Below are 24437 nucleotides of genomic sequence, written 5' to 3' on the forward strand. Positions count from 1 at the left end.
AACTGTTACTGTAATTAAAATGTAGCTGTAATTAATATTGAAGTAGATAAAAGATCTCAGAGTGTTACAGTTGTCAGTTGATTGGGTTGAAGGCAATTGTAACAAAAAAAAATATTTATAATATAATATTTTTAAAAATATTAATGAATACATTTATCTTATAAATAAGAGCACACAAAAAGTAATGTCAACATTAATACTTATTACTGAATAGTATCTTTATTTTTATTAGTATTATACTAATTTTTTATTAGTATTATTTTTTTGTCAAAAGTAATGTTTAAAGCAAAAGTCTAAGTGAGACATTTAATTATTCAAAGTATATATTATTTTAATTATGGGATACACACTACTATTCAATATACACTACTATTCAAAGGTTTAGTTTTTGTCTTTTTAAAGAAGGATGCATTAAACAGCATAAAAGTGACAGAAAAGACATTTATAATTTTACTAAATATTTCTATATCTAATAAAAATCTGTTCTGTTCAACTTTGTTCATCAAAGAATCCTGAATTTTTATTATCATGTTTTCCACAAAAATATTAACCACCAAAACTTCTTTCAACATTGATAATAATGTTTCTTGAGCAGCGAATCAGCATATTAGAATGATTTCTGAAGGAGTAAAAATGCTGAAAATTCAGCTTTGAATTATAAACAGATATTTATAAAATATAAACAGATATTTTACATTGTAATAATATTTCACTTTTTTTCATATACTTATAATTATACTTCAAATAAGTTTAATCTCAGCCTAACTTTGAATAAATTGTCCCGTTCTCCATCGATTCAGCTCATCTGATTTGTATTTGGAGCATACGTCTGCTGTCTGTTCTCTATTCATTCCCGCCATCATCTCCTGTTTTTCCCAGCTCACCTCTTCTTGCTTTCCACCCCGTGTCGCTCCTTCACCCTCCATCACATCCTCTCTAAACTGCAATCAATCTTTTGTCCCGTCTGCCTGCTCCCTGCACACAAAACAATGGATCTCCATCCTCCCTTCTTCACCATTGCTTTTTCAGCAATGCAGGTGATTGGCCATACTAGTTAATATGTTATTGCATATGTTATTAAGTATTTATAGATATAAACAGACTATCCCTTAAATCATTACAAATAACTAAACTGAAATAGAAAACCTGAATACAAAACTCGTTATACCCATAAACCATTCAAGAGGAAACGGCACAAACCAATTTGTGTCACATCTTTCAGGTGGCATTGTACCTCTGTGTATCAGATTCATCCTAAAGCATTCTGGGAAAGTGGGTTAACCCTCAATCAACATCCTGCATTCGCTCAAACTCCATTATCCTGTCATGATTCTCTAACCTTCTGTCAGTATTCACCACACTCTTCACCTTTGCACACACAGAAACACACTCCAACACAGGTGTTTCCAGGGGAAGCTGCGAACGTTACGGGAAAGGAAGTGGCCCGTTTCGTTTTCAGGCGAATTTCCTGTGAAGAAGACTTTTACTGGAAACTAAAACAGGCTGATAACGGTGTACGTGTTTGTTTGTGTGAGTCATTAGGTCGGTATGGGCATGCAAGTCAAATCGTGTTTGTTGTTGCCCTTGAGCTATTAGCAGAAAATGAGTTCACACCTCGTCGCCATCTCCACCACAAACATACATTACAGAAGGATGAGTAACTGTCTTTAACTACTAGTTATGCTAACTGCCAGCCCACCTCACTTAACCAGCCGCGCCGCGAGTGAGAAAGTAGAGGAACACTGTACGCTGCCTGCATTTCATGCGTCTTTACTCTCCGCTGCCCCCTGCTGGCAAACAAGACGTTCTGAATGATAGAGAGGATGTTTTCATGAATCTGCAGTGCCAAACATCCCATTCAGAAAACAGTTGGTACTGCAAATGTGCCGCACTTAAGAATTATGTATACTATTTCTATTTAGAATGAAATGCTTGTGTGTGTTATAGATGACGTGTTGTCAAGAGACGCAGGAGAATGTGTAATATGTCTCGAGGAGCTACAGCAAGGAGACACCATCGCTAGACTGCCGTGCCTCTGTATCTATCACAAAAGGTGAGCAACAAAACATTTGTTTCTACTATACCTCTAAATCATCATTGCCACCACTGCATATTGAACAATTCATATTATACTTTTTTTTTTTAATCAACACAACTAACTACCAATAAAATGTTTGTGATAATGACAAACCTCCTTGTGTCGAACCTATGTTGGTCTAATCTTAAAGAGGACCTATTATGCTTTTTTACATTTTCAACTTTCTTTAGTGTGTAATGTTGCTGTTTGAGCATGGAAAATGTCTCACAAAGTCACTCCAAAGGGAGTTATTCTCTATATCAGTGCGCACTGTTTTTGAACTCCCTGAAACGCCTCGAATGTAGTCTTGAGTTTTCTTCTGGGAACGTTCATGTCACAATATTCCTCATTTAAATCATTCCTGGCCAAGGCACACGCAGGCCTGGTTGAGTAAGTTAGTAGTGTGTTGAAACTCGCGGTTATGGTAAGAGGTGTGGCATTTCCAAAACACACTCAAAACGGTCGACCTATCACAGCACACTGGTCCAGCCGACCAATCAGAGCACATTGCACTTTTCGGGAGGAGGAGCTTCATGAAGACGGGATCTAAACTTCATGCAGCGCTGCACAGAACGACGGGCGTCTTGACTTCAAGCAGTGCATGCTGGTTAAAAAAAATAGCTTGAGACAGCGCCGGCGCCACATCACTGTGACGTATGGCATCAAAATACCGCAAAATACCATTCACGATTGGCCGGATCAACCGCATGACTACGATCACATGCGTTTCGTGTTTATTCAGACACCTTAAGTTCCGCTAATGCTCACAAATAAGTGTTTTTATAACAGTAAAAGCTCTTTTCATGTAGTCACGATGTTATAATGTCATGTTTATCTAGAGAAAACTGATAAAAAAAAACAGACCCCACTTCAATGGTATTGCAATTGAATAGACTTATGTTGAACTTTATTCTTGTACAAACAGATGCTGTATTAAGCAGTACATAAAGTATTGAATGAAAACTGTGTATTTGACAAATACTGCATTTAATTCACTTCATCTGTGATAAAGTAGGCAAACACCACACAAGCGTCACTACAGGATGCAGAAAGTGTCCGACTTCACGTCTCTGTTTTCAGCTCCTCCCCGACTGCAGGCGGCATCTCTCTGCGATCGGTTTCATCCAGCCGAAGTCGAACACACCTAGAGTGTTACTGACAGACTGGGAAGAGAGGAGCTGCAACCATGTAAAATATGTGAAAATAAATAACATTCAAGCATGAAAACCTATTCTAGCAGCCCACCCCGGAAAAAAAAAAAATCAAGACTTTGTAAAATGGCATCATAGGTCCTATTTAAACATGATAAGGAAATGTTAGCTTTTAGTCTGTCAAATGAATGACAAATGACCTGAGAATTAACAATCTACTTTTTTTTTTTCTGAACATGAACACAAACCTTGTCATATCCTATATATAATTATGTGATTATGTAACTATATGATTGACATTTGATGTCTGTATATGGTGTCTCAGCAGGAGGTACTGGCTATTGAATAGCACACTCACGCATATGTCTGAAACCGCAGACACCTTGAAAAGTGAACCGATTGGCTGCCTGGTGTTGTTTTTGCAATCAAACAAATTTGCCACAAGCAAGTTATAAGCTCAGTCCTAACCAGGCGAGACGCAATAAAGCGACAACCAATAAATCCTTTCACTTCTAAGTTAATGCCTTTGGCTGAACCAGCTGCGACTGGCAAGACATTTGTGACTCTTGCTTGGTTTCTATATCCAGTCCAGAATCCCGCTCCACATCGCTGTATGTTAAACATCAAATATGTTCAGATTGGCTGTGATTTTGTCATTTTCTGCCCTTTTAGTGAGGACGGAAAAATTATTTGAAGCTTGAAACTCATTGTGCCTGCTTAGGACTTATGCAGAATAACTTAAAAGCAATATGCTACTGGAAATGTTGTTTTTCTGACATAGATTGCATTAATATTGAGCCTAAACTGACATTTGTATCATATTTTTCATTAGCTGTATAGACTCCTGGTTTGAGATCAACCGCTCCTGCCCTGAACATCCTTCAGACTGACCTCCATCATCTACTTCTGCTAACACTGAGAAAGGTGAACCCCATCACACAAATATCCACCTACATGCAAACACGCCTCGATAATCTGATATTTCAAGTTGTCAACTTTATTTATTACTTTATCAAACTGTAGCAGCACTTATCAATTCAATGCACCACTTTTGAATAGACCTTAGAAAGCATCCTCCAGAGTAGCAACACAAATTCTTTTTTGACAAGCTTTTATCGTAAATACACCTTCACACTTGTCTGGAACATTTTTAGACGCATAGTAAATGTGAAATTAACACCTAAACCCTCCTAATGGTCTCATGACCTATTATGAAGGAACTAAACTTGCTATGCAATGCAAATGAAAGTTTTCACACTTGAGTCCTCCATTAAAAGAAACTGCATTCACAAAGATCTAGAACTCAGACTGCTTTTATAGTATAATGATAATAATTTGCTGCATATGCAAGTTTTCATACTTGAGTCCTCTATGTAAAATTGCATTCACAAAGTTCTAGAACTCAGATCACTTTAATAATATATTGTTAATAATAATAATAAATATAATACCATAAATTATATTAATATGCAAATACAAGTTTTCACACTTTCACACTATCAATGGCAAACAGTGACGACTTTAACCGGGTGTACTGAGTGCCTCTAAAATGAGACACCGGTGTTTTTGAACAATCTATTGAATGGATGATTCAATGACAAATAAAAAAAATTGCATTCATTTGTCGGCACCTACCTCAATGTAATTGAAGCTATCTTTATTTGAAGCGTTGTTACTTTGAAAATGTGCTTTACTGTGTTTTGCTCGCTACCGTAGACATCTGTGTTTACATCCGAACTATAAACTTTTATCCCAGTATTTCTGTGATCATTCAAATGTTTGTAACACAGAAATAACAATAATATATTTAGTATATATTATATTAATATATATATTAATATATATATTTAGGCTACAGAAAAATGTATTGATGTGGTATTGAAAGGAGGTCTGCTGCCAGTTGCATAAACATAGCCATTATTTTATGACCAACTAGCAATTAGCCAAAGGGCCAATCAGTCTTCAAATTAGATCAATCTTTTTTTTTATATATATATATATATATATATATATATATATATATATATATATATATATATATATATATATAGAAACACACGTTATATGTTACCCACACCACTGACTTAAAGTAAACCACATTCACACTCCTTAGACCCCTGACATAAAACAAGACCAAGTCTGAAAACACCCTCGGGGTCATTATAATTCTTATATTCCTTCTTTATCTCTTTTTCCTCTCACTGTAGGGCACTTTATGGACCTAAACCTGGATATCCTGACACAAAAATAACCAAATAAATCAATCTACCAACCAATTCGGTCAAACCTACGGAAACGGAAATGTGTCATCGCAAAACTGAACCAAATAAAACCGTTCATCCAGCTGACACCGTCATTACCACTTGCATCCCAGAATCTCCTACGCGCTGTGCTAGAGATTGCTAAACTGCTAACCGGATCCCCCACACTAACCACCAACACCGGATCTCTGGCTTTGGATAACATCTCGTTTTCTTGCCCCCTCTACATGCTCCGTGTGCTTGTCGACGTGTGTTCAGTCTGTATTTTGACCCGGTCCTCTCTCCTTGTGTATGTAATCAGATGGAAGGAAATGGGAAAGAGGGGCGGGGCAACAAAAAGGGCGGAGCGATAAAGGGGCAGGGCACTAGCGTCAAAACAAGTAGGAAGTAGAACACCCTTTGCAAACCAATCCAGAGGCCATACCTGTCCTGTCAGTCAAACCATGCTGATTAGAGGAGCCATAAGGGGTGTGGCAGGGGGCGGGGTTTCATAACTGGTTCGTGGGAGGAGTTTCGTGTGCCGGTTCACTAGTTAGTGATGTGTTGGACAGCCGGTGGATGTAGATTTACTTATTCTGTGTGTGCATGTGTGTGATCATGTGTCCACAGGCGGGGAAATGTGTAAATTGTGTTTCCTGTTAGTGCCAGAGGAAGTCCAAGACATCAGTATGTGTGTTGGGATGGGGGTTTACGGTCATAAACAGAGAGAAATACACTCTCAGTCTGTCTTCAAATGTTTACAATTCACAGTAGATGTCTTTCCCCCATGGATTCTGAAACGATTAGAAGCTCAAAGCTATTTTCCTAGTTTCATCTGCAATTTTTGGGCAGTTATTATGAAGCGCTGACCATAATATTCGGACAATTTCCCTGTAAAAGCCTTGAGTACGTATTCAGTGTGTGTGTGTGTGTATGTGTGTGTGATTTCAGCTTCTGTCCATCTTCCCATGTTTTCTGTATATGACCGACCAGCTTGCGTCTGGTAAGCTAATGTTGCTTCACTACTGTATGTAAAACCCAGATAAACTGGTGTGAAACTATTACAAGATCATTTCTATGATCTGCATTTACTTTTTATTTTTGAAAAATCTGTGAGAAACCTCACAAGAAATATATTTAACCTTCAGGATGCCTCCGTCTACTGTGTAAACAGCAAGCACTGTTAGAAAATAATGTTGCAGAAATTGTAAAAAATAATAAAAAACAAAACATTTAAAAAACGAAAGGTGTAAAATGAAAAAGGTAGAAAAAATAACTGCAAGAAAATATTTGACAACCTATTACTTTTTGTGTTGGATAGAAGTAGAGCATTTCTGAGGTTTGTTTTCCTGCTTTGTGCCTGTAAATGAGGGCATACAAACACCATCCATCAAAACAATGGATAACAATTTCGCCTCACCGTGTAAAACAAATCAAACAAATAAACCGAGTCAGGTAGCGTAGTACTATCTTGTGCAGCATGGGCTGCAGAAAGTGACTCGGCACTCTCGAAACCCATCCTTTTCTTATTTTTGCGTTCAAGTCTGTTATTTTGTATGTTTTTCTTTTCTTTTTTTCCAGGGATATGAACGGATGCCTGTTTTTAGGAAGTACAAATAAGTGTCTGATGATTTTGATGTGCAATCTGTGGGACGAGTAATAATGATGATGATCATACATATAATTAAAACAAGATGAAATAAGACCAGATGTTGCTTTCTTTTAACGATCGGTCCATTGCACACACACAACCCAAGTGTCAAATCCAAAAACTGAATTTTCTAAAAGAACGAGAAGAGACAAAACCATATTATGTGAGCACTTTTTATTTTCTGCATCACATTTAGCTCATCAGATGTTGAGTTCTGCTTCACAGAATCTCTTTCATAAACAAATATATCCATTTCAGTAATAATTATATTCACAGATATGTAGAAGGGGAAATGGCCAGACTAAACACAAGTTTGTCAAGGCACTATGATTTCACATTAATTCATATTTCAGAATGGTTTCAGATTGCCATGGAAAAGCAAAATAAAAGAACTGAATAATAATTTTTCAAGGCTCTTAGAAAATTCTGCCATGTACATTCATAATGTGTTTTCAAAATGATGCTACATAAGAAATGTTTCATGCAGAGAGCTTGAGTGACATGCACCTTTCACAAAGAAAATGCAGATTTTGTAAATCATTCTTTTTCTTAAAATCTCAAACAAACCTCATTCTCCTCAAGTTTAGTGCAGAGTATAATTTGTAGTGTTCTGTGTTGGTTTGCGGTAATTACAACACCTTTCCAGGATTCATAAGGTTTTTGGGGTCCAGGCTGGCCTTGAGGCCCTGCATGACCTCTATGGCCAACGGACCGACCTCTTCCCTGAGCAGAGCCCGCTTTCCTTGGCCGACCCCATGTTCTCCGGTACAAGTCCCATCCATCGCCAGTGCCCTCCTGCATTGAGAAAGACAACAAGAGAATGAATTAATTCACTGTAATTGTTACTGGCAATAAAATTGACTATTTTAGGCTATGACTGCATTAACCCAGCATTGAAAATGCTGTTTTCGCGTTGTAGAGTGGATTGTGAAAATTAGTTATTTGAAAACCATGATGCATGTTTATGTAACGGACATAGGCCATTAAGAACTGTGCACGTAAACCTCACTCCCCTAGCCTCAGGAGGAACGTTAGCGGCTGCGATCTTTAGCGTCCGCAACTCCCACATCGGTTAGAATCCCGCTCGGAGCAGGTCGAGTAGGAACGGTTGGTGCCGTGACCCGGATGGGAGTGAGGTTTAGGGGGATGAATGTAACGTAGGCCAGTAAGAGCTGTGTGTAAACCTCACTCCCCTGCTATGGTGGAATGTTATGTGCAATTCACTAACACAGTGTTGCTAACGATAAATGTACAATCTTCATATAACATTCCTGCAAAGATTCCTCGCAATTGCCGTCCTGTGTCAAAACAGGGCAATTTTAGACCATACATGGAATGGCGATTGAGTGCAATTTGGATGGAGAGCGTTTTGAAATGAAAACGCTGTTTTTAAATGAAGCTGGATTGTAGTCTTAGGGTGAAACCAGAAGCACATCTGGCAGTCTTGATCAGCTGTGCAGCTGAACTGTCTGTCCAGTCCAGTTTCGATTCGCAGGTGTTTCCACCTCCACATTCTCCAACTGAATGACGTTGACTGGTCTCGGGTGCTCCCTGGCGCAGCAGAAATCCAACACCTACTCATCTTGTTCATGCAGGTTGTACACACTGTTCGACATGACAAGGTACACCACTGTATTGTATACTCTACCCATAATTCTTGCTGGAATAGAAGTCTAAATCATTTTGTGAGGCAAGCAAAATTATGGAACAAAAGCTGTTGATTGAGCTTAACTTAATTCAGGAATACACTACACGATCCGGAGTCGAGGCTAGTTGCCGAAAGTCAGAGCCAGTCTGAAAACGTTGGCCAATTGAAGTTGACAGGTTTGACAAAAAATCAAGTGTATAATGGGCACGGTCTCCGATTTTGTTTAGCTTCAGACTTCGATTCCATCCAGTCGGAGGAAATCAAACGTGTGATATTTCGAGCCGATTTTATAACACATTGTTTTTATTTGTCAAGCACATGTTTCTGTATGAGATTGTTCGGAATGATTTGAAAGTTGTTTAGCGTACGATGCCCAGTTTTTCTCTGTAACTTTTTACAAAGGCGGCAAGTGTGTGATGCCTACTGTTTTAAGATCTGCTCAGATTTTAAAAGTTGTGTAGTGTATTCCAGTCTTTAATTGAACCCCACACTTTTCTTTTAAAGGGATACTCCACTTTTTTTTGGAAATAGGCCCATTTTACAACTCCCCCAGAGTTAAACAGTTGAGTTTTACCGTTTTCGAATCCATTCAGCTGATCTCCGGGTCTGGCAGTACCACTTTTAGCATAGCTTAGCATAGATCATTGAATCGGACTGGACCATTAGCATCTCTCTCAAAAAAATGACCAAAGAGTTTTGATATTTTTCCTATTTAAAACTTGACTCTTCTGTAGTTACATCGTGTACTAAGACCGATGGAAAATGTAAAGTTGCGATTTTCTAGGCTGATATGGCTAGGAACTACACTCTCATTCCTGCGTAATAATCAAGAAACTTTGCTGCCGTATATGGGTGCAGCAGGCGTAATGATATGACGCAGCGCCTGAAAATAGGTCTAATAGATTAGACAAACTTAGTCCCGGTCACGTTGGAAGTTACTGAGCTGGGGACTATTTTCAGGCGCTGCGTCATATCATTACGCCTGCTGCACTCATGGTATGGCAGCAAAGTTTCTTGATTATTACGCAGGAATGAGAGTATAGTTCCTAGCCATATCAGCCTAGAAAATCGCAACTTAACATTTCCTGTTGGTCTTAGTACACGATGTAATTACAGAAGAGTCAAGTTTTAAATAGAAAAAATATCTAAACTCTTTGGTAATTTTTTTGAGAGAGATCAAAAAAAAGAGCTAATGGTCTTGTCCGATTCAATGATCTATGCTAAGCTATGCTAAAAGTGGTAGCGCCAGACCCGGAGTTCGGCTGAATGGATTCGAAAACGGTAAAACTCTGTTTAACTCTGGGGGAGTTGTAAAATGAGCCTATTTCCAAAAAAAGTGGAGTATCCCTTTAAGAGTCAGAATGGTATTGAAGGTATTGGTTTATGGAAGTTAACAGATTAATTTAATTAGGCCTGGTCAAGTTCCTCTGAACTTCCAGGTAGACTGTAGTAAAGCTCTCTAATACTAGCTCTCCACACAAGTTCAGCCCGGTAATGTTTCTTCTCCTCTCAGATTTGCTCTTTCAGTGTGTGAACACTCCTTTGGCAGGTAATAAGGCTATAGTTTTTGCAAACTTGTTCTTTTACATTAACATCATGTCTGTCATTCACAAAAAGGGCGCGTCCAACTCAATTTGCTCCTATCAGGACAAACTCTTGGACATCAGGTCAGCCAGATTTCATTGAACCAAATGAGATTGCGGTGTTTGTCTTCTCTATGGCTGGCGGTCAGTGCCAATCGCACATCCAATGTACCTGACAGAGACTGCACTTTACCCATAATGACTGAAGGCAGGTAGCCCTTTATTATTTCCAAAGCCAGACACTAGAACCTATGTCTGTCATTGTCAATATACACTGTCCAAATGGCAGAAGACATTCTGAGAAATAATCTTGATATTGATTGGTACACAAAACAAAACTAACAATAGGCACAAAAGGTGCTGCCATTCCCTTTCAGCCGCCTCAGAAGATCAACGCCGCTGAAAGGAACTAAATAGAAGTACCTGGCCAGTCTCTCAGTGAAGGAGTGAACCCTTTGCACCTCGTCTGGGTCATTAGGATCCAGTACCATTAAACAATGGAAATTTCCATCACCTACATGACCTGCAATAGGACCTAGAAAAAACCCATAATCGTATTATATCAGCAGTTTAAAAAACAGTTCTGAACACTAAATGAGAAAATCAAACTAGGCAAGCTACCAGTAAGATTGTTGCTGATTAGATCTTCCTTTGTCTCCACTATAATCTGAGGTAGTCGTGAGATAGGCACGCAGACGTCTGTAGAATATGCCTGCAAGAAAATGAGCACATTTTTGTAAGTTATGCATTCAAATATTTTCTCTTATTTCCCCCAAATAGTGTAAAACTGTCTGTGGCTGTGTGGTGCTTTCATAACATTGCTCTGTTTGCTAGGGCATTCTGACCAGCCCAGCATAGCAACTGGCTAAGTTTGGGGTTTGGCTGACCTATGGCAGAATGTTTGGGAAACCTGTTGGAAAAAGTCATGATTTTAAGTAAATAGAGATGTATAGTACTGTATTAACAGAATAAGAAATAAAAATATATATATTATTTATATTGTAATTATTTTAGTAGATTATAATATCATTATTACTATTATGTTATTTTAGTACATATTTGATAATTAGATCTTCTTTTGTCCAATAATAACCAGCTGCAGAACCATACGTCATAGCAGTGTGAGGATGACAGCTCCAGCCTAACAGTCTGATGCCGGAAGTGGGCGGGGTAAAAGCATCTAAGGGGTGGAGATGGGTAGGTTTAGGGGTGGGTTTAGGGATCAGGGGGTGGAGATGGGTAGGTTTAGGGGTCAGGGGGTGGAGATGGGTAGGTTTAGGGGTGGTTTTAGGGATCAGGGGGTGGAGATGGGTAGGTTTAGGGGTCAGGGGGTGGAGATGGGTAGGTTTAGGGGTGGTTTTAGGGATCAGGGGGTGGAGATGGGTAGGTTTAGGGGTCAGGGGGTGGAGATGGGTAGGTTTAGGGGTGGTTTTAGGGGACGGGGTGGAGATGGGTAGGTTTAGGTATGGTATATGTAAGGTGGATATGTATGGTATGCAGTTCCGGCATCAGACTGTTAGGCTGGCGCTGTCGTCCACACACTGCTATGACGTATGGTTCTGCGGTTCTGCAGTCAGACCTATCTCCTTTTGTCTAGGCACACATAAATCTGTAGAGAATGCCTGTAAGAAAATGTTATTTTTCAGTGTTAAAAAACGTCCAATTCCAACTTAAAATTCGTTGACAATTATAATTAAGCCATATTGTTGGCTGGTTTCCCTTAAAAAAATGTGTAAAACTGTGTGTCTGGCGCTTTCAAAACATTACTGTTTGTTTGAGCACTCCAACTCCAGCACAGCAATAGTGGCTCAACTAATGGTGTGAGTTTGGGGGAGGGCTATCTGTTTGGTTGACCATTGGCAGAGTGTATGGGAAACCTTTTTGAAAACAGTCATTATTTTTGCAATGCATTATGCACAATCACACAAAAATTTTATCTTGAGGAAGGACACACAAAAGGACAAAGCAATATTCTCAATATTCAACAGTCTCAAGTATAAAGTATGCATTTACAAGGAAATAAACTGCACTTGTCTGAGTCAGAATCAAGTCATGCAGTAAATGTTCCCACCTTACATCCAGGCCTCAGGGCCAGGGCAGCGTACCATGCATCATGACGGGCTTTCCACAGCCGGCTGCGGGTCTCCTCATCTTCCGCCCAGGCAAAGTCCGACCCTCCGTTATCACGCGTGATCTCCTCTAAACACAGAACACAATGCTTTTGCAGATGACACATTCTTTCACATATATTATCTGGTTATAAAAAATATGTTCGATATAGTATGAATGAAATCCGAACGTTCAACATTCGTCGTGTTGTTATTGTCATGTGACCTACAGTGTCAGTTGTGTTGCTTCACTGCCATTAGCAAATCTTCTCCCATGGGCTTGTGGTACATTAAATTATCCACTGGATGCACACTTCAGAATCTCATTAGAAGTAATATGTCATGTGAGCCGGGTAGTATATCCGAATTGCATCCGAAATCGCGTTCTATATAGTAGGTACTACATTTGGTTTTAAACTTAGTTTGTGACTAAGTATGATCTATATAGTATGAATGTGTGTAGTATGAATGGAATTTGGACCTACTACTTCCGCCATGTTGTCATAATCATGTGACCTATGGCATCATTTGCGTCACTTCACTTCCATTCACTAATCCTTTCCCGTGGCCTCATGGGATAGTAAAGTGTCCATCGTATGCGCACTTCAGTATCTCACCAGAAGTAGTACATCATACGGGTACTTTTCACTTACTGTTTTATCAGCTCACACACTGTTTTTCACCTACTATATAGTATGGAAGTAGGCATATTCCCGAGCCATAGGCAAGGCTGCTATCACTACCTAGTGTACTATAACCAAAGCTCACCTAGTGCAGAATAAAAACCCTCTAAATGGCATTGTTTTGCATTTGTAAAATACAGTTTTTGTACACATTTATTTTTTGGTTTTATCCACAAATACCTGTGATGGACACTTGCTCTTCCATGCTCTTGGAGCTCCCATGGAACTCCAGGAAGAGAGTGGGCGTTACGGCGTAGGACAGGTTGTTGAAGAGATTGCAGGCGTTTATCATCACATCATCCAAGAACTCTGCGAACGAAACATATCAGCACCAATTAAGTTGTGTGAGGCCTTTGTGGGTAGAAAGTCCAGGGTTAAAAAAAAATGTATGCCTCACTGCAGCCTCGATTTAAAAATCGAAGAGACCGGTCATGCCTGATTACTCATAAATTGGATGGAGCTACTGGTGGAATATTTTCCCTGAGTGGACTGCAAAAGAAGAAACACTTTGTGGTTCTGAGAACCAAGCAATTCATTAAACCCTTGACTGCGCTCGGTGTTGACTATGTATAAGGACGGTGTTTCCTTCTGAATTAATGTTTATCTTATTGCAAGAGCCTTTAATGAATAGATTAAAATAAAATGAATAGAGTTCTGGACTAAATAACACAGCTAGGCATGCATGTACTTTCGAGTGCCACAGTCTGTGATTTTACAAGAATACAACACAAGTGACCAACTGTTCTTTTGTTACGTTACATGGCAATGGCGGCAGCACACCAAGTACATTGCGACCATGTTCTTCAACCTTCACTCACCTATGCGGGCGATGGGCACTCCAGCTTGCAGAATCTGAACGGTGCTGTCCACCGCTGATTGGACGGATGGAAAGGAGCAGACAGCTGACACCATACTTTCAGGAATACCATACAATCGAAGTGTGGCTTTGGTAATGATTCCCAAAGTTCCCTCCGAGCCCACAAAAAGGTTTGTCAAGTTGTAACCAGCTGCTGTCTTTCTGAAAGGGCATTGCATTGTGAAAGTCCATCAAGTGTAGACAACAGTAGGTTTAGTTCAACTCGAAAGATGCTTCGAGTTTGCAGTCATACCTTGGACGACGCCCCCTGCCTGCTGTGTGGAGGACTGCTCCATCTGCTAGAACCACCTCCAGGTTCAGGACGTTCTCGCGCATTGTGCCATAACGGACGGCGTTTGTGCCTGATGCGCTAGTTGCAGCCATGCCGCAGAGAGATGCGTCGGCACCTGGATCTGTGGAAATATATTCCTCAACCATTAATCATTTCAAAACATATAACAGAAAAAATAAAAGTTTAAATGAAGGCCTGTTCGCACCAAGGACTAAATATAACAATAACTATACAGTAATCATCCCAATTCCATGAAAAAAGAGAAGTCCACATCAAAACTATAACAATAACGATATAGGAATATCAGGAATGAGATAATTTTTGTCAGCTGATGAAGGTTAGCAGCCAATCAGAATCCATCCTGCTTTAAAAAAAAGCTTGAACTTCTAATGCGGCAGGCAACAAAACTGCAGCACTCGCTTATAATAAACAGAACAATATTGTGTGTTTGTGTGGATGTGTAACCCCTCAAGTCCTACTTGCCCCGCTCTGTGTGGGCCTCTGTAAGACTGGAGAAACTGGAAGAACTTTCCCTTCACCCCTTCCCCCCCATCTCTTCTCTCTCTCATGCTGAGATCACCTGAAATTCACCCACAAATCTATATGGTTTAATGTGAACAATTATCATACAGCACTATTCATGTTTGGTATCATTTGAAATGTCTCAGTGCGTCTGGTACAAAGGTCTCAAAGGTAATAACGTTTTTAAATGTTTAGAGATATCTTGCTTACAGAGGAGGGTGGGTCTTTCATGCAAATGACATCCTGCCCTCAAGAGGCGTAAACTCTGGAGACCATGATTAATGCAAATTCCCATTGTTAGCACATTCTTCCATTTGAAAGAGGTTTCTGTCTTGGTCTGAGAATTTAAATAAATGTTTCAAGAGGCTCATGGCGATTTGTAACCAGATTATTATTATGTATACTATTTTCCTGAGTCAGGTATGCATCTTTTACTCTTTACTTCAGGGCATTTGATGTTATGTATTGATTATCTTTTAATTGATTCTGTAATTGGCATGATACATTTACCTGACTAAATTGTTACATTTGATTTTATTCTGACTTACTCTGAAATGATTGATTCTAGTAGATTACGTTAAGTCCACAACACCAAAATTCTACGCTCAGGTTGGTAACGGACTAAAATACAGCTTAGGTGGGGCAGAGGCGCACACCGTCTGAAGTTTTAGAGATCCGACTAACACGTTGGCATTAGTCATGTATACTTAGACTGTAGAGGCTAAAAATGGGTTTTCCGTTTAGAACAACGGAGTGTTGTTAGACCAATCTAAATAGGGGTGAGCCTCAACCTCTGATTATTGTATAGTATTATTTTAACTAAGTGTACGTGTGTAATATACACTATAAGTGTAATATAGTCTTACATTAATTATGTGTGTTTAGATCTATGGGGACTAAATAATATATTCTAAAATGAGCAAGTAGAGTACGGCTGTCTGACTATTAGTCAATAGCCTCTGTCTAATGACCGAGACTGACAAGCTTGTGGTTATGAGATCATATACCCAGCCGGTGAGAGACTCAAAGTGTTATAGGAATCCAGATGAACGAGTGTAATTTCAATAAAGAGTTTAATAGAATAACCAAACATTCACCTAAATTGAATGATCTTCAAACATCATTTAAAACCTTTTTAATTGTTGGAGTCAGATGAAATAAAGAGGTAAATAAATTACTTTGCCACACTGAAAAGACCTTCACCCGCTTATCGGAAACTGTCGTTGGACCGTTTGGGCGGGCCTAACACCTCGAACCCGGGTCTCTTGAGATCAGGGGAGTGAGGTTTACACACACAACTCTTACTAGTTGGCCTCCGTTACAGATGCAATTATAGACATTGCTATAGTTATCGTTCTTGGTGTAAACGGGCCTTTAGGCTTAAATTAATCTGTGTATTCAGGCATACAATTGATATTATTTGTGTGATCTACTTTGTACTTATAATACAGAAGAATTTGACAGACCAACAGGAAACCAGAGGCCAGTGTCACGCAGGTATGAATTGAGGCCTTTGCGCGTCACACCTGGCTCCACCGTCACGTCAAAATCCTCTAGGTGAAGATCAAGGACCTGGTCCATTTTTCTCAGACTGAAACACACTCCACCCTAACAAACACACACACTTTTTAAAAAAACATTAATAGATGTGTACTTAAGAAAATGTATCAAAATAGCTAAAAACAAGGACAAAATTAAATACTTTTCCTTTTTTGAAGGTTAGATTTGAAGTCTAAAACTTGCCCTGTCACAGTCAAACTCTTCTTCTGTCTCTTCTCTACTGGACCAACCTGCAGAGCACCAACACCTCCCTCCAGGCCAGTCCCTGTACCAAATGGGATGATGGGTAGTTGGTGGTGGTGACAAATTTTGGCAAGAGCACTGACTTCATCTACAGACCGAGGAAACACCACCACATCTGGTGGTAGACATCTGACATGGCAAGAAAAAAAACAGGAATATGTAAATACCAAGTAAATACCAAATCAGTTTTAAATGTTAGATAATTTGAATACTAAATTTTGATGTTTATTTAATTTTGCAATGAAACGGAAGTACGAAGCATCCAATCTTCCATATTGAGACACACATCCATGATTTGATACTCAGTTATTATCAATGTTGTAAACAGTTGTGCTGCTTAATATTTTTTTGGAACCTGTGATACCCTTTTCAGGATTCATTGATGAATAAAAAGTTAAAAAGAACAGCATTTATTCAAAATATAAATATTTTCTAACAATATAAATCTTTACCATCACTTTTTACAGTAGCAACACATCTTTGCTGAATAAAAGTATTCATTTCTTTAAAAAAAATAAAAAAACGTTTGAACGGTAGTCTATATTCTTACAAAAGATTCCTATTTTACAATAAATGCTGTTATTGTTTTGTTTATTTACTTTTTATTCATCAAATATTCCTGAAAAAAAGTATGACAGGTTATAAAACTATATATTAAGTAGCGCAACTGTTTCCAACATTGATAATAAATCATCATATTAGAATGATTTCTCAAAGGATCATGTGACACTGAAGACTGGAGTAATGGCTGATGAAAATTCAGCTTTGCATCACAGAAATAAATTATATTTTAAAAGTATATTAAAATAGAAAACCATTATTTTAAATTGTAATAATATTTCACAATATTACTGTTTTTTCTGTATTTTTGATCAAATAAATGCAGGCTTGAGGAGCATAAGAGACTTCTTTCAAAAACATTAAAAATAGTAATGTTATATATACTGAGGATTGATTTATTATGCCTGTGGATCCATGCTGGATGCAGGAGGGGAAAATAAAGTTGCATTCTGAACGGACCCACACGACTGTTTAGTGAATATGTCGCTTGAACTACTTTAAATCATTAACTCGGACGCTACAGTTGGTTTATTTGTACTTGAGGGTGGACCAACTGCTGCACAGTTTGCATAACATTTAATTGCAGGTGGCACTCACTCAGGTATGGCAGTGAAATCTTACCTGTGCACGGACTCATCCCTGCCGTGCTGTTCTCTGACAGCTGACCCCACAGACACGCCTTCATCCCCGCTAACCGAGCGAAACGATGTGATAGCCCGCTCGACGGCTCCAGTCTAATATTAACAAAGCAAGAAATGCACTGACTGTTTACCTGAATTACTCTATGGTGACAGGTACGTTAATAATTATTATTATACATTTTATTGTAATATTTGTATTTATTTTTAATTCGTTATTCATAACAAGTGGGGAAAATATTTTTATTTTTATGTTTCGAGATTTATTATCTGCATAAACAGACTGTCTATTTATTAGAATTATGTTATAGTGAACAGGAATGATGCCAGAGCTTACTTTAGCAGAATATCTCCTGCACCTCCCGTAAGTAAACGGCAGCCGTGGAGAAATTAAGCGTAGGGCTTGTCTGAACGAGTTCATTTCCACTTCTTACTAAATCCGTGCTGATTCTGAAATAACCAAGCTTTAATGCATAACGTCAGTTAAGAGTGTATATGTAAATATTCTTCCGGATCAGCGTAACTGCGTCACGCCTCCTCTGAACCTCAAGCCCCGCCCTGGAGATTGGGCTTTGAATATAATCTATGAATATAACGCGACCTTCACCCTGTAGATTTATCTGATTTGCTGAAAGACGGAATATTTATAAATGTTAATTAGCTTGTTAATTAATTAGCATTAGTCTCAAGTCACTTTCGTCGGAGCAATGGCGGAGTACCATTAACATCAAATCTTAAAAAAATGAAGACAGACATGTGCATCAGTAAATGTTTTGCTTTTTTATTTTTGTAATTAATTTACGAAGCCATTGTAAAAGTTTATCGTTACATACAATGCTATCATATTTTCGATTCGATTATTTCATTTTAAATAAAAACCCTGACAATGTCACTGCTAAATACTTAAATATTATGGTATTCCGCCATGTTTCTTGGGGCCTAATGAAAATCCCGAGTTTCCCACTCGTAAGTAAGCAGCCTAAGTAAAATGTATAGCACTTTTAACGCAACAATGTACAAAGTGGTTTACACAATATAAAACACAATCATTAAAATACATTAATGAAGAGCTATACATAGTAGCCTACGTAAAGAAACAAAAAAATATCAAAACCCAAAATGCAGAAGACCTCACAAAATATTAAAAGCACGTAGGCCTATACAAGTAGCCTACGTTTGGCTAGTTTTACCTATCAACTGGCTAACTATTCCATAGTTTTGTAGCCCTCCCTGCAAACGCCCTCCCTATTTAGTTGAAAATCTAGTTCTTGGAACAGCCAGCAGCTTATTGAAAGAAGATTTAAGACACCTCCCTGATTCATAAGGTCTCAGGAGCTCAGTTAAATAGGTGCCAAACCATTTACAGCTTTATATGTCAACAATAACATTTTCAAATCAATCCTTAAATAAACAGGTAACCAATGTAAAGAAGTTAAAACAGGTGTAATATGATGAAATAACTTTCTTGTCAGTAATCTGGCTGCAGCATTCTGCACTAGCCTAATGTTATCGCGATAAAGTGCGATGGTTCAAAGAAGAGAACAAAGCATTACAACAATCAAGGCGGGAAGAAATAAAAGCATACGTTTCTCTGTATCGTTAAAATTAAAAAACCGCCTCACCTTGGAAATGTTTCTTAATTGAGAAAAACAAGACTGAAACAACTTCTTGACATGAAATTAAACATTTAAATTGGAATAAAAACAAACCCAAATTTATTACCTGCTTAATATTCGGAAAAATTAAGAGCAAGCTCAATCTTATTTTTACATGAGCTCTGACCAATTTATCACAACTTCAGTTTTAATATTTACGACTTTCGTATTTACGACTTTGTGGGGCGTTCAACTCAATACGATCTTTCCCACATTACTTGAATGCACCGTAATTGCCTTACGTAATTAATCATAAACTAATCTTTATCATAGTAAGATTTGCTGGAGAATACGTTTATTTTCTAGTCTCGGTATGCTTTCAGGCATGATAACTTCCAAGGGAACAACTACTATTTAAAACGATCAAGTTTTAAAGGGATAGTTCACCCAAAAATGAAAAATTTGTCATTCTTTAAAAATATCTTATTTATGTTCAACAGAAGAAAGAAACAAACAGGTTTGGAACAACTTGAGGGTAAGTAAATGATGATGGGGGGAAACATGTTTGGGTGAACTATCCCTTTAATAGTAGGCATAGTTATTAGAGAGCAAGCCACAAGGTGGCAATATTACATCACACTGACAGTCCTCTGTTTTGGCTATTCAATAGACATCAGCATGGACCCACTGTCTTTGAAAAATGACTAACATGTGAAATAATTTAATATAGATATGAAAAATAATTCGTGAGAATTTCTCACAATTTACTTCTATATCTCTATACTACTTTTTCTAAAATGGTTTAAACAGTTTGGTCTTCCATTATATTAATTCTCTGATGTAGCCTATACCATTTCATAAACTTGACAAAATTATAAACATGTCCCAAGATTTCAGGAAACCATTAGTTTTTAAATTAGACTTCATTTTGAAGATTTTCTTCTTCGTTTATGAAATAAAATGAGCAGAAAAATAGGCCACATGGGATGTTGTCATTGTTCAAACCCGCATTTTGACAGGTAATATAAATCCATAATTATACCCAGATGATGATATTGTGCAAGTGTAAACTTATATCTCAATGCAGAAATGCCCCTGAGGTACTGTGAGTTGGGTTGAACTAAATCAGTTCAGCTGAGCTGACCTTTTTTATTTTGTCAGCATGCGTTTGAATTTACATATTAATACACCCTCATATGCAAGTCTAGATGAAGATCCGGTGGGCTTTGCAACCTGCGTAGATCGAGCTGACAAGTTACGGCATCGGTTCCCATAGTAACCAATGTGTTCTCCGCCATGTACGGACGTCATTTGTTCCCCATGGGGAGAGTCTGTCTTTCTCTCCTCTTAAATAGTTACATTGTGCCTGTGTTGACTAACACGGATGAAAGCGTACACTCATTACAAAGAACTTCAAACTTGATAATCGTCAAACCTGTTTCTAATAAAACCCCCATGGATGTGGTCTGACCAACGCTTGCTCTTGACGTAGGCTAGTTAATATGAAGAGATGAACAATGCAAGTATTTTTATATTATCTAAAATTAGGGTAAGCTAATGGAGGTGCTTGTGCTAGTCATTGTGTAAAAGTGTGTGACTGTCGGATTGTTTAAATGAATCTTTTGTGTCAAGGGCATTTCATATTTGGTGTTTTGATGACATCACAGTCTCCTTGACTCCAGTGTTTTGAGGATGTCAGACTCAGTCAGTCAACCTCACAGTTCCAGCGTAGAGAGGAAGTGAGTGCACGGAATCTTGATCAGTTCCTCCAGTGTTCTGGAATCTTAAAAATGTCCTCTGTTCCGACTTGTACATTCACCACTATTAACACTCACGGTCTGTTGAGACGTCTGGCATCCCAGACATCCTGATGATGTATAGTAATTTCCAAATTAACCTTTAATTTCCCCTTCAGAATCTTTTAATATGCTCCTCTGACCTCATGAAAACCCGTTCAGCAGCTGTTATTGAAGCTTTCTGTTGTATCACACTGTACTTTTGGGAGGTGCACAATGCAAACATATTGACCTGATGAGTTTTCCGTAAAGCTCCATAAATCTACACTGTAAAAATGTTACTAACTAAGTATGAGGCATAAAACTGCTACAATAAGTTACCTTCCTAAATATAGCACACAAAAAAACTTTAAATATAAAGTAAATATTAAAGCTGCAAGCAGCATTTTCGGGGTTCAAGCTATTAAGGCCTTTAAGGGTTTTTAAGCACAAAAGCATCAAAAGTTATCAAGTTTTATTTAGCAAGCATGTAACCACTGACATAATAGATGGAAAACACCATTTACAGCCAATACAGGCAATGTACCATAGGAAATATATGGTTTTAAAGCTTTTTAACAGTTATAGCGCCAACTATGGTCCGATCTCCATGAAATTTTGCATACTTGTTAATGATGTTATGTCACATATTTTTGTGAAGTTCTGAGTTTTTATTTAGGATTTATAGGCTTTTTAGTGTATTTTGCCATGCCCATTTTACAATTGACCCTATTACAGCCATCCTAATGCAAAAGTTTAACTTTTTTTTTTGATAATTATTGATCTAGGAGTGTCCAGAGAATTGTCCTAGACTGGTCTGGTTCCGATCGGGCGAAAAACCTAGGACTAGTTTGCAAAAGTAGGTTTTTAACATGTTCGCGAATATTTAATGAACGGTTTGATTGACAGCAATGGTTCTTGAGGCAAAGTTGTTCAGCATGAGCAGATCTATCAAATGAAATGTATTTTTTGTGGATGAATGTAACACCACGTGATTACAGAGCCATAAAACTCGTTAGCGCCAACTAGTGGCCGATTTCTTTCAAAATTCTTACAGACCTCTAGGGCCATGAGTCGAACATGCCCACCGAGTTTCGTTATGATCGGCGTTCCGTTAACCTTGTCTAATAGGTGCTCAAACTTCATTGGCCGATAGCGGCCATGTTTTTTGAGATACACCAATGTCCTCATACACATACATGGCACCTTGGACCAAGACACTGCATACCAATTTTCAAGTCAATCGGACTAACTTTTTTCATGTTATAGCGCCACCATGTGGCCATTTTTTTACTGTGACCTTAGATTGACCTCTTACACATGTGTACCAAGTTTGGTGAAGATAACTCATTTACTTTTGGAGTTATAGCCATTTTAGTAAAATAGGCCCCTCCCACAACATTAATTTATCACCCCCTAGCGACCAGGAATTGAAATTTCGATTTTTTTCTTTTTTCTTTTTTTTTTACACCCAAATGCAAAAGTTCAACTTTTTTTTTTATATTTATTGATCTAGAGAGTCCAGAGAATTGTCCTAGACTGGTCTGGTTCCGATCGGGCCAAAAACCAGGGACTAGTTCGCAAAAGTAGGTTTTGGACAAAACTCGACATAGCAGAAAATTTTTCCTGCCTAAATCGAAATTGGAGATAGCCATTTTGTCCGCTTTGGGCCAGGGATCACAGTGGTGTAAGACACTTGAGTCTAGGACAAACGGTCTAAGAGTTCGTACTTTTGGTTTCTGTAGCGCCACCTATGGGCCAATCGGGGTCATACACTGATAGGTTGTCCCCAAATTGAGGCCTACCATCTGGCCAGGTTTCAAGTCTCTAGGCCTTACGGTTTGTCCTGCACGATGCGTTTTACAAATCCTTACAATTACAATAGGGTTTCAGCATTTCATGCTTGAACCCCTAATAAGCAAAAAGTAGGCTATTAATTTTCCTTATTTATAATTTTTTATTCACTTATGGTTAATATAGGCTACATATTTACAATAAAATATATGTTAGTGTATTATTTTTAATTATGATTTTTTTTATTTTGTTCTTTTTAAGTAAAGAGACGTGGGTTTAGATTTTGTTTAAATACACTGAAAATAAATATTTTCAAATATTTTTGAAAGACGTTTTTATGCTCACCAAGGCTGCATTTATTTGATCATAATATATAGTAAAGAAATAGAAAAGCATAGAAATACAGTAAAGCTGGAAAATATAATTACAATTTGAAATAACTGTTTTCTGCTTTACTTATATTTTACAATGTAATTTATTCCTGTGATGCAAAGCTGAATTTTCAGGATCATTACTTCAGTCTTCAGTCACATGATCCATCAGAAATCATTCTGATTTGCTGCTCAAGAAACATTTCTGATTATTATCAATGTTGAAAATAGATGTGCTGCTTAATATTTTTGTGGAAACAGTACTTTTTTCAGAATTCATTAATGAATAGAGAGTTCAAAAGATCAGCATTTATTTGAAATAGAAGTCTTTTGTAACATTATAAATGTATTTTGATCAATGTAATGCACCCTTGCTGAGTAAAACTATTCATTTCTTCTAGTTAAAGTAATTCTTCTTAATTTAGTAATAATCTAGCCAATTCATTTATGTTGTTTAATTAATATAATAATATGTGTGTGTAATTAATACAATAATATGTGTGTTTAATTAATATAATAATAATATAATACTTTATATTATAATAGCATCAGTGTCTATGTTATTATTAACCCCAGATGTGGAGAGGCCTTTTCAAATCACTGTGCAGACTTCCATTGTAGCATGTGTTACTATCAGTAAGTAACAAACAGATTTTAATAGCTCATACAGTGCTAGTTGGTATAGAAACATTTTACTTTTTAATAGCAAACTTGCAGCAGCATGTTTTTTCTATTACAAGTCTAACAGAAACTATTTTCAATTCTTAAATTGCTCGTCATATGCCTGTATCCTATATGCTCATTACAGACCTTGCAAGAATGTTCAGATTGCACAAGGGAGTCAGCTTATTTGCATATACCGTGACATTAAAGTGACCAAAATCGCACATAAATGAGCGGAATGTCAGTCCGAGTGATGTTGTTCCATTCAGTCCCTTCTCCTAATTATAGCCAGTTGCATAATAGTCTTCTTGAGACTTAAGAAACATTTCATATGGCCCTGCCTAGTCAACTCACTCGCCCTCACTCACTCAAGTCCGGGTAAGCTGGAATGCATTGACGTCAGAGGAGGGAGAGCGCTCGAGCGCT

General features: G+C 37.9%; 2 protein-coding genes across 4 annotated transcripts in view; one reads left to right on the forward strand and one right to left on the reverse strand.

Annotated features, from left to right (window-relative positions):
• The window catches only part of znrf1 (zinc and ring finger 1), a 36833-nt gene extending 29513 nt beyond the window's left edge, over positions 1-7320 (forward strand). The window contains exons 3-5 of the mRNA XM_081356458.1: positions 1948-2053; positions 4061-4152; positions 5436-7320. Of these exons, the coding sequence (XP_081212584.1) occupies positions 1948-2053; positions 4061-4118 (164 nt within the window). The 3' untranslated portion in view covers positions 4119-4152; positions 5436-7320. The remainder of the gene's footprint in view (positions 1-1947; positions 2054-4060; positions 4153-5435) is intronic.
• ldhd (lactate dehydrogenase D) lies at positions 7280-18404 on the reverse strand. 3 transcript variants are annotated; one of them, XM_081356456.1, is made up of 11 exons: positions 18151-18404; positions 17797-17909; positions 16602-16743; positions 16278-16419; positions 14251-14410; positions 13960-14159; positions 13322-13450; positions 12422-12549; positions 10972-11062; positions 10774-10885; positions 7280-7914 (listed from the first exon to the last, which is right to left on the reverse strand). In XM_081356456.1, the coding sequence occupies exons 1-11, from the start codon at positions 18232-18234 to the stop codon at positions 7749-7751; spliced, it is 1467 nt and encodes a 488-aa protein (XP_081212582.1). In that variant the 5' UTR covers positions 18235-18404; the 3' UTR covers positions 7280-7748. The 3 variants fall into 3 exon arrangements, 2 of the variants coding, with proteins under 2 accessions (XP_081212582.1, XP_081212583.1); XM_081356457.1 differs by having other exon boundaries at positions 7281-7914; positions 16338-16419; positions 18151-18326; XR_014029411.1 differs by having other exon boundaries at positions 7465-7914; positions 12427-12549; positions 18151-18326.
• Between the last annotated feature and the right edge of the window lie 6033 nt (positions 18405-24437).

The sequence above is a fragment of the Scardinius erythrophthalmus genome (assembly GCF_964197995.2).
Source record: "Scardinius erythrophthalmus genome assembly, chromosome: 24".
NCBI classification, from domain to species: Eukaryota; Metazoa; Chordata; class Actinopteri; order Cypriniformes; family Leuciscidae; genus Scardinius; species Scardinius erythrophthalmus.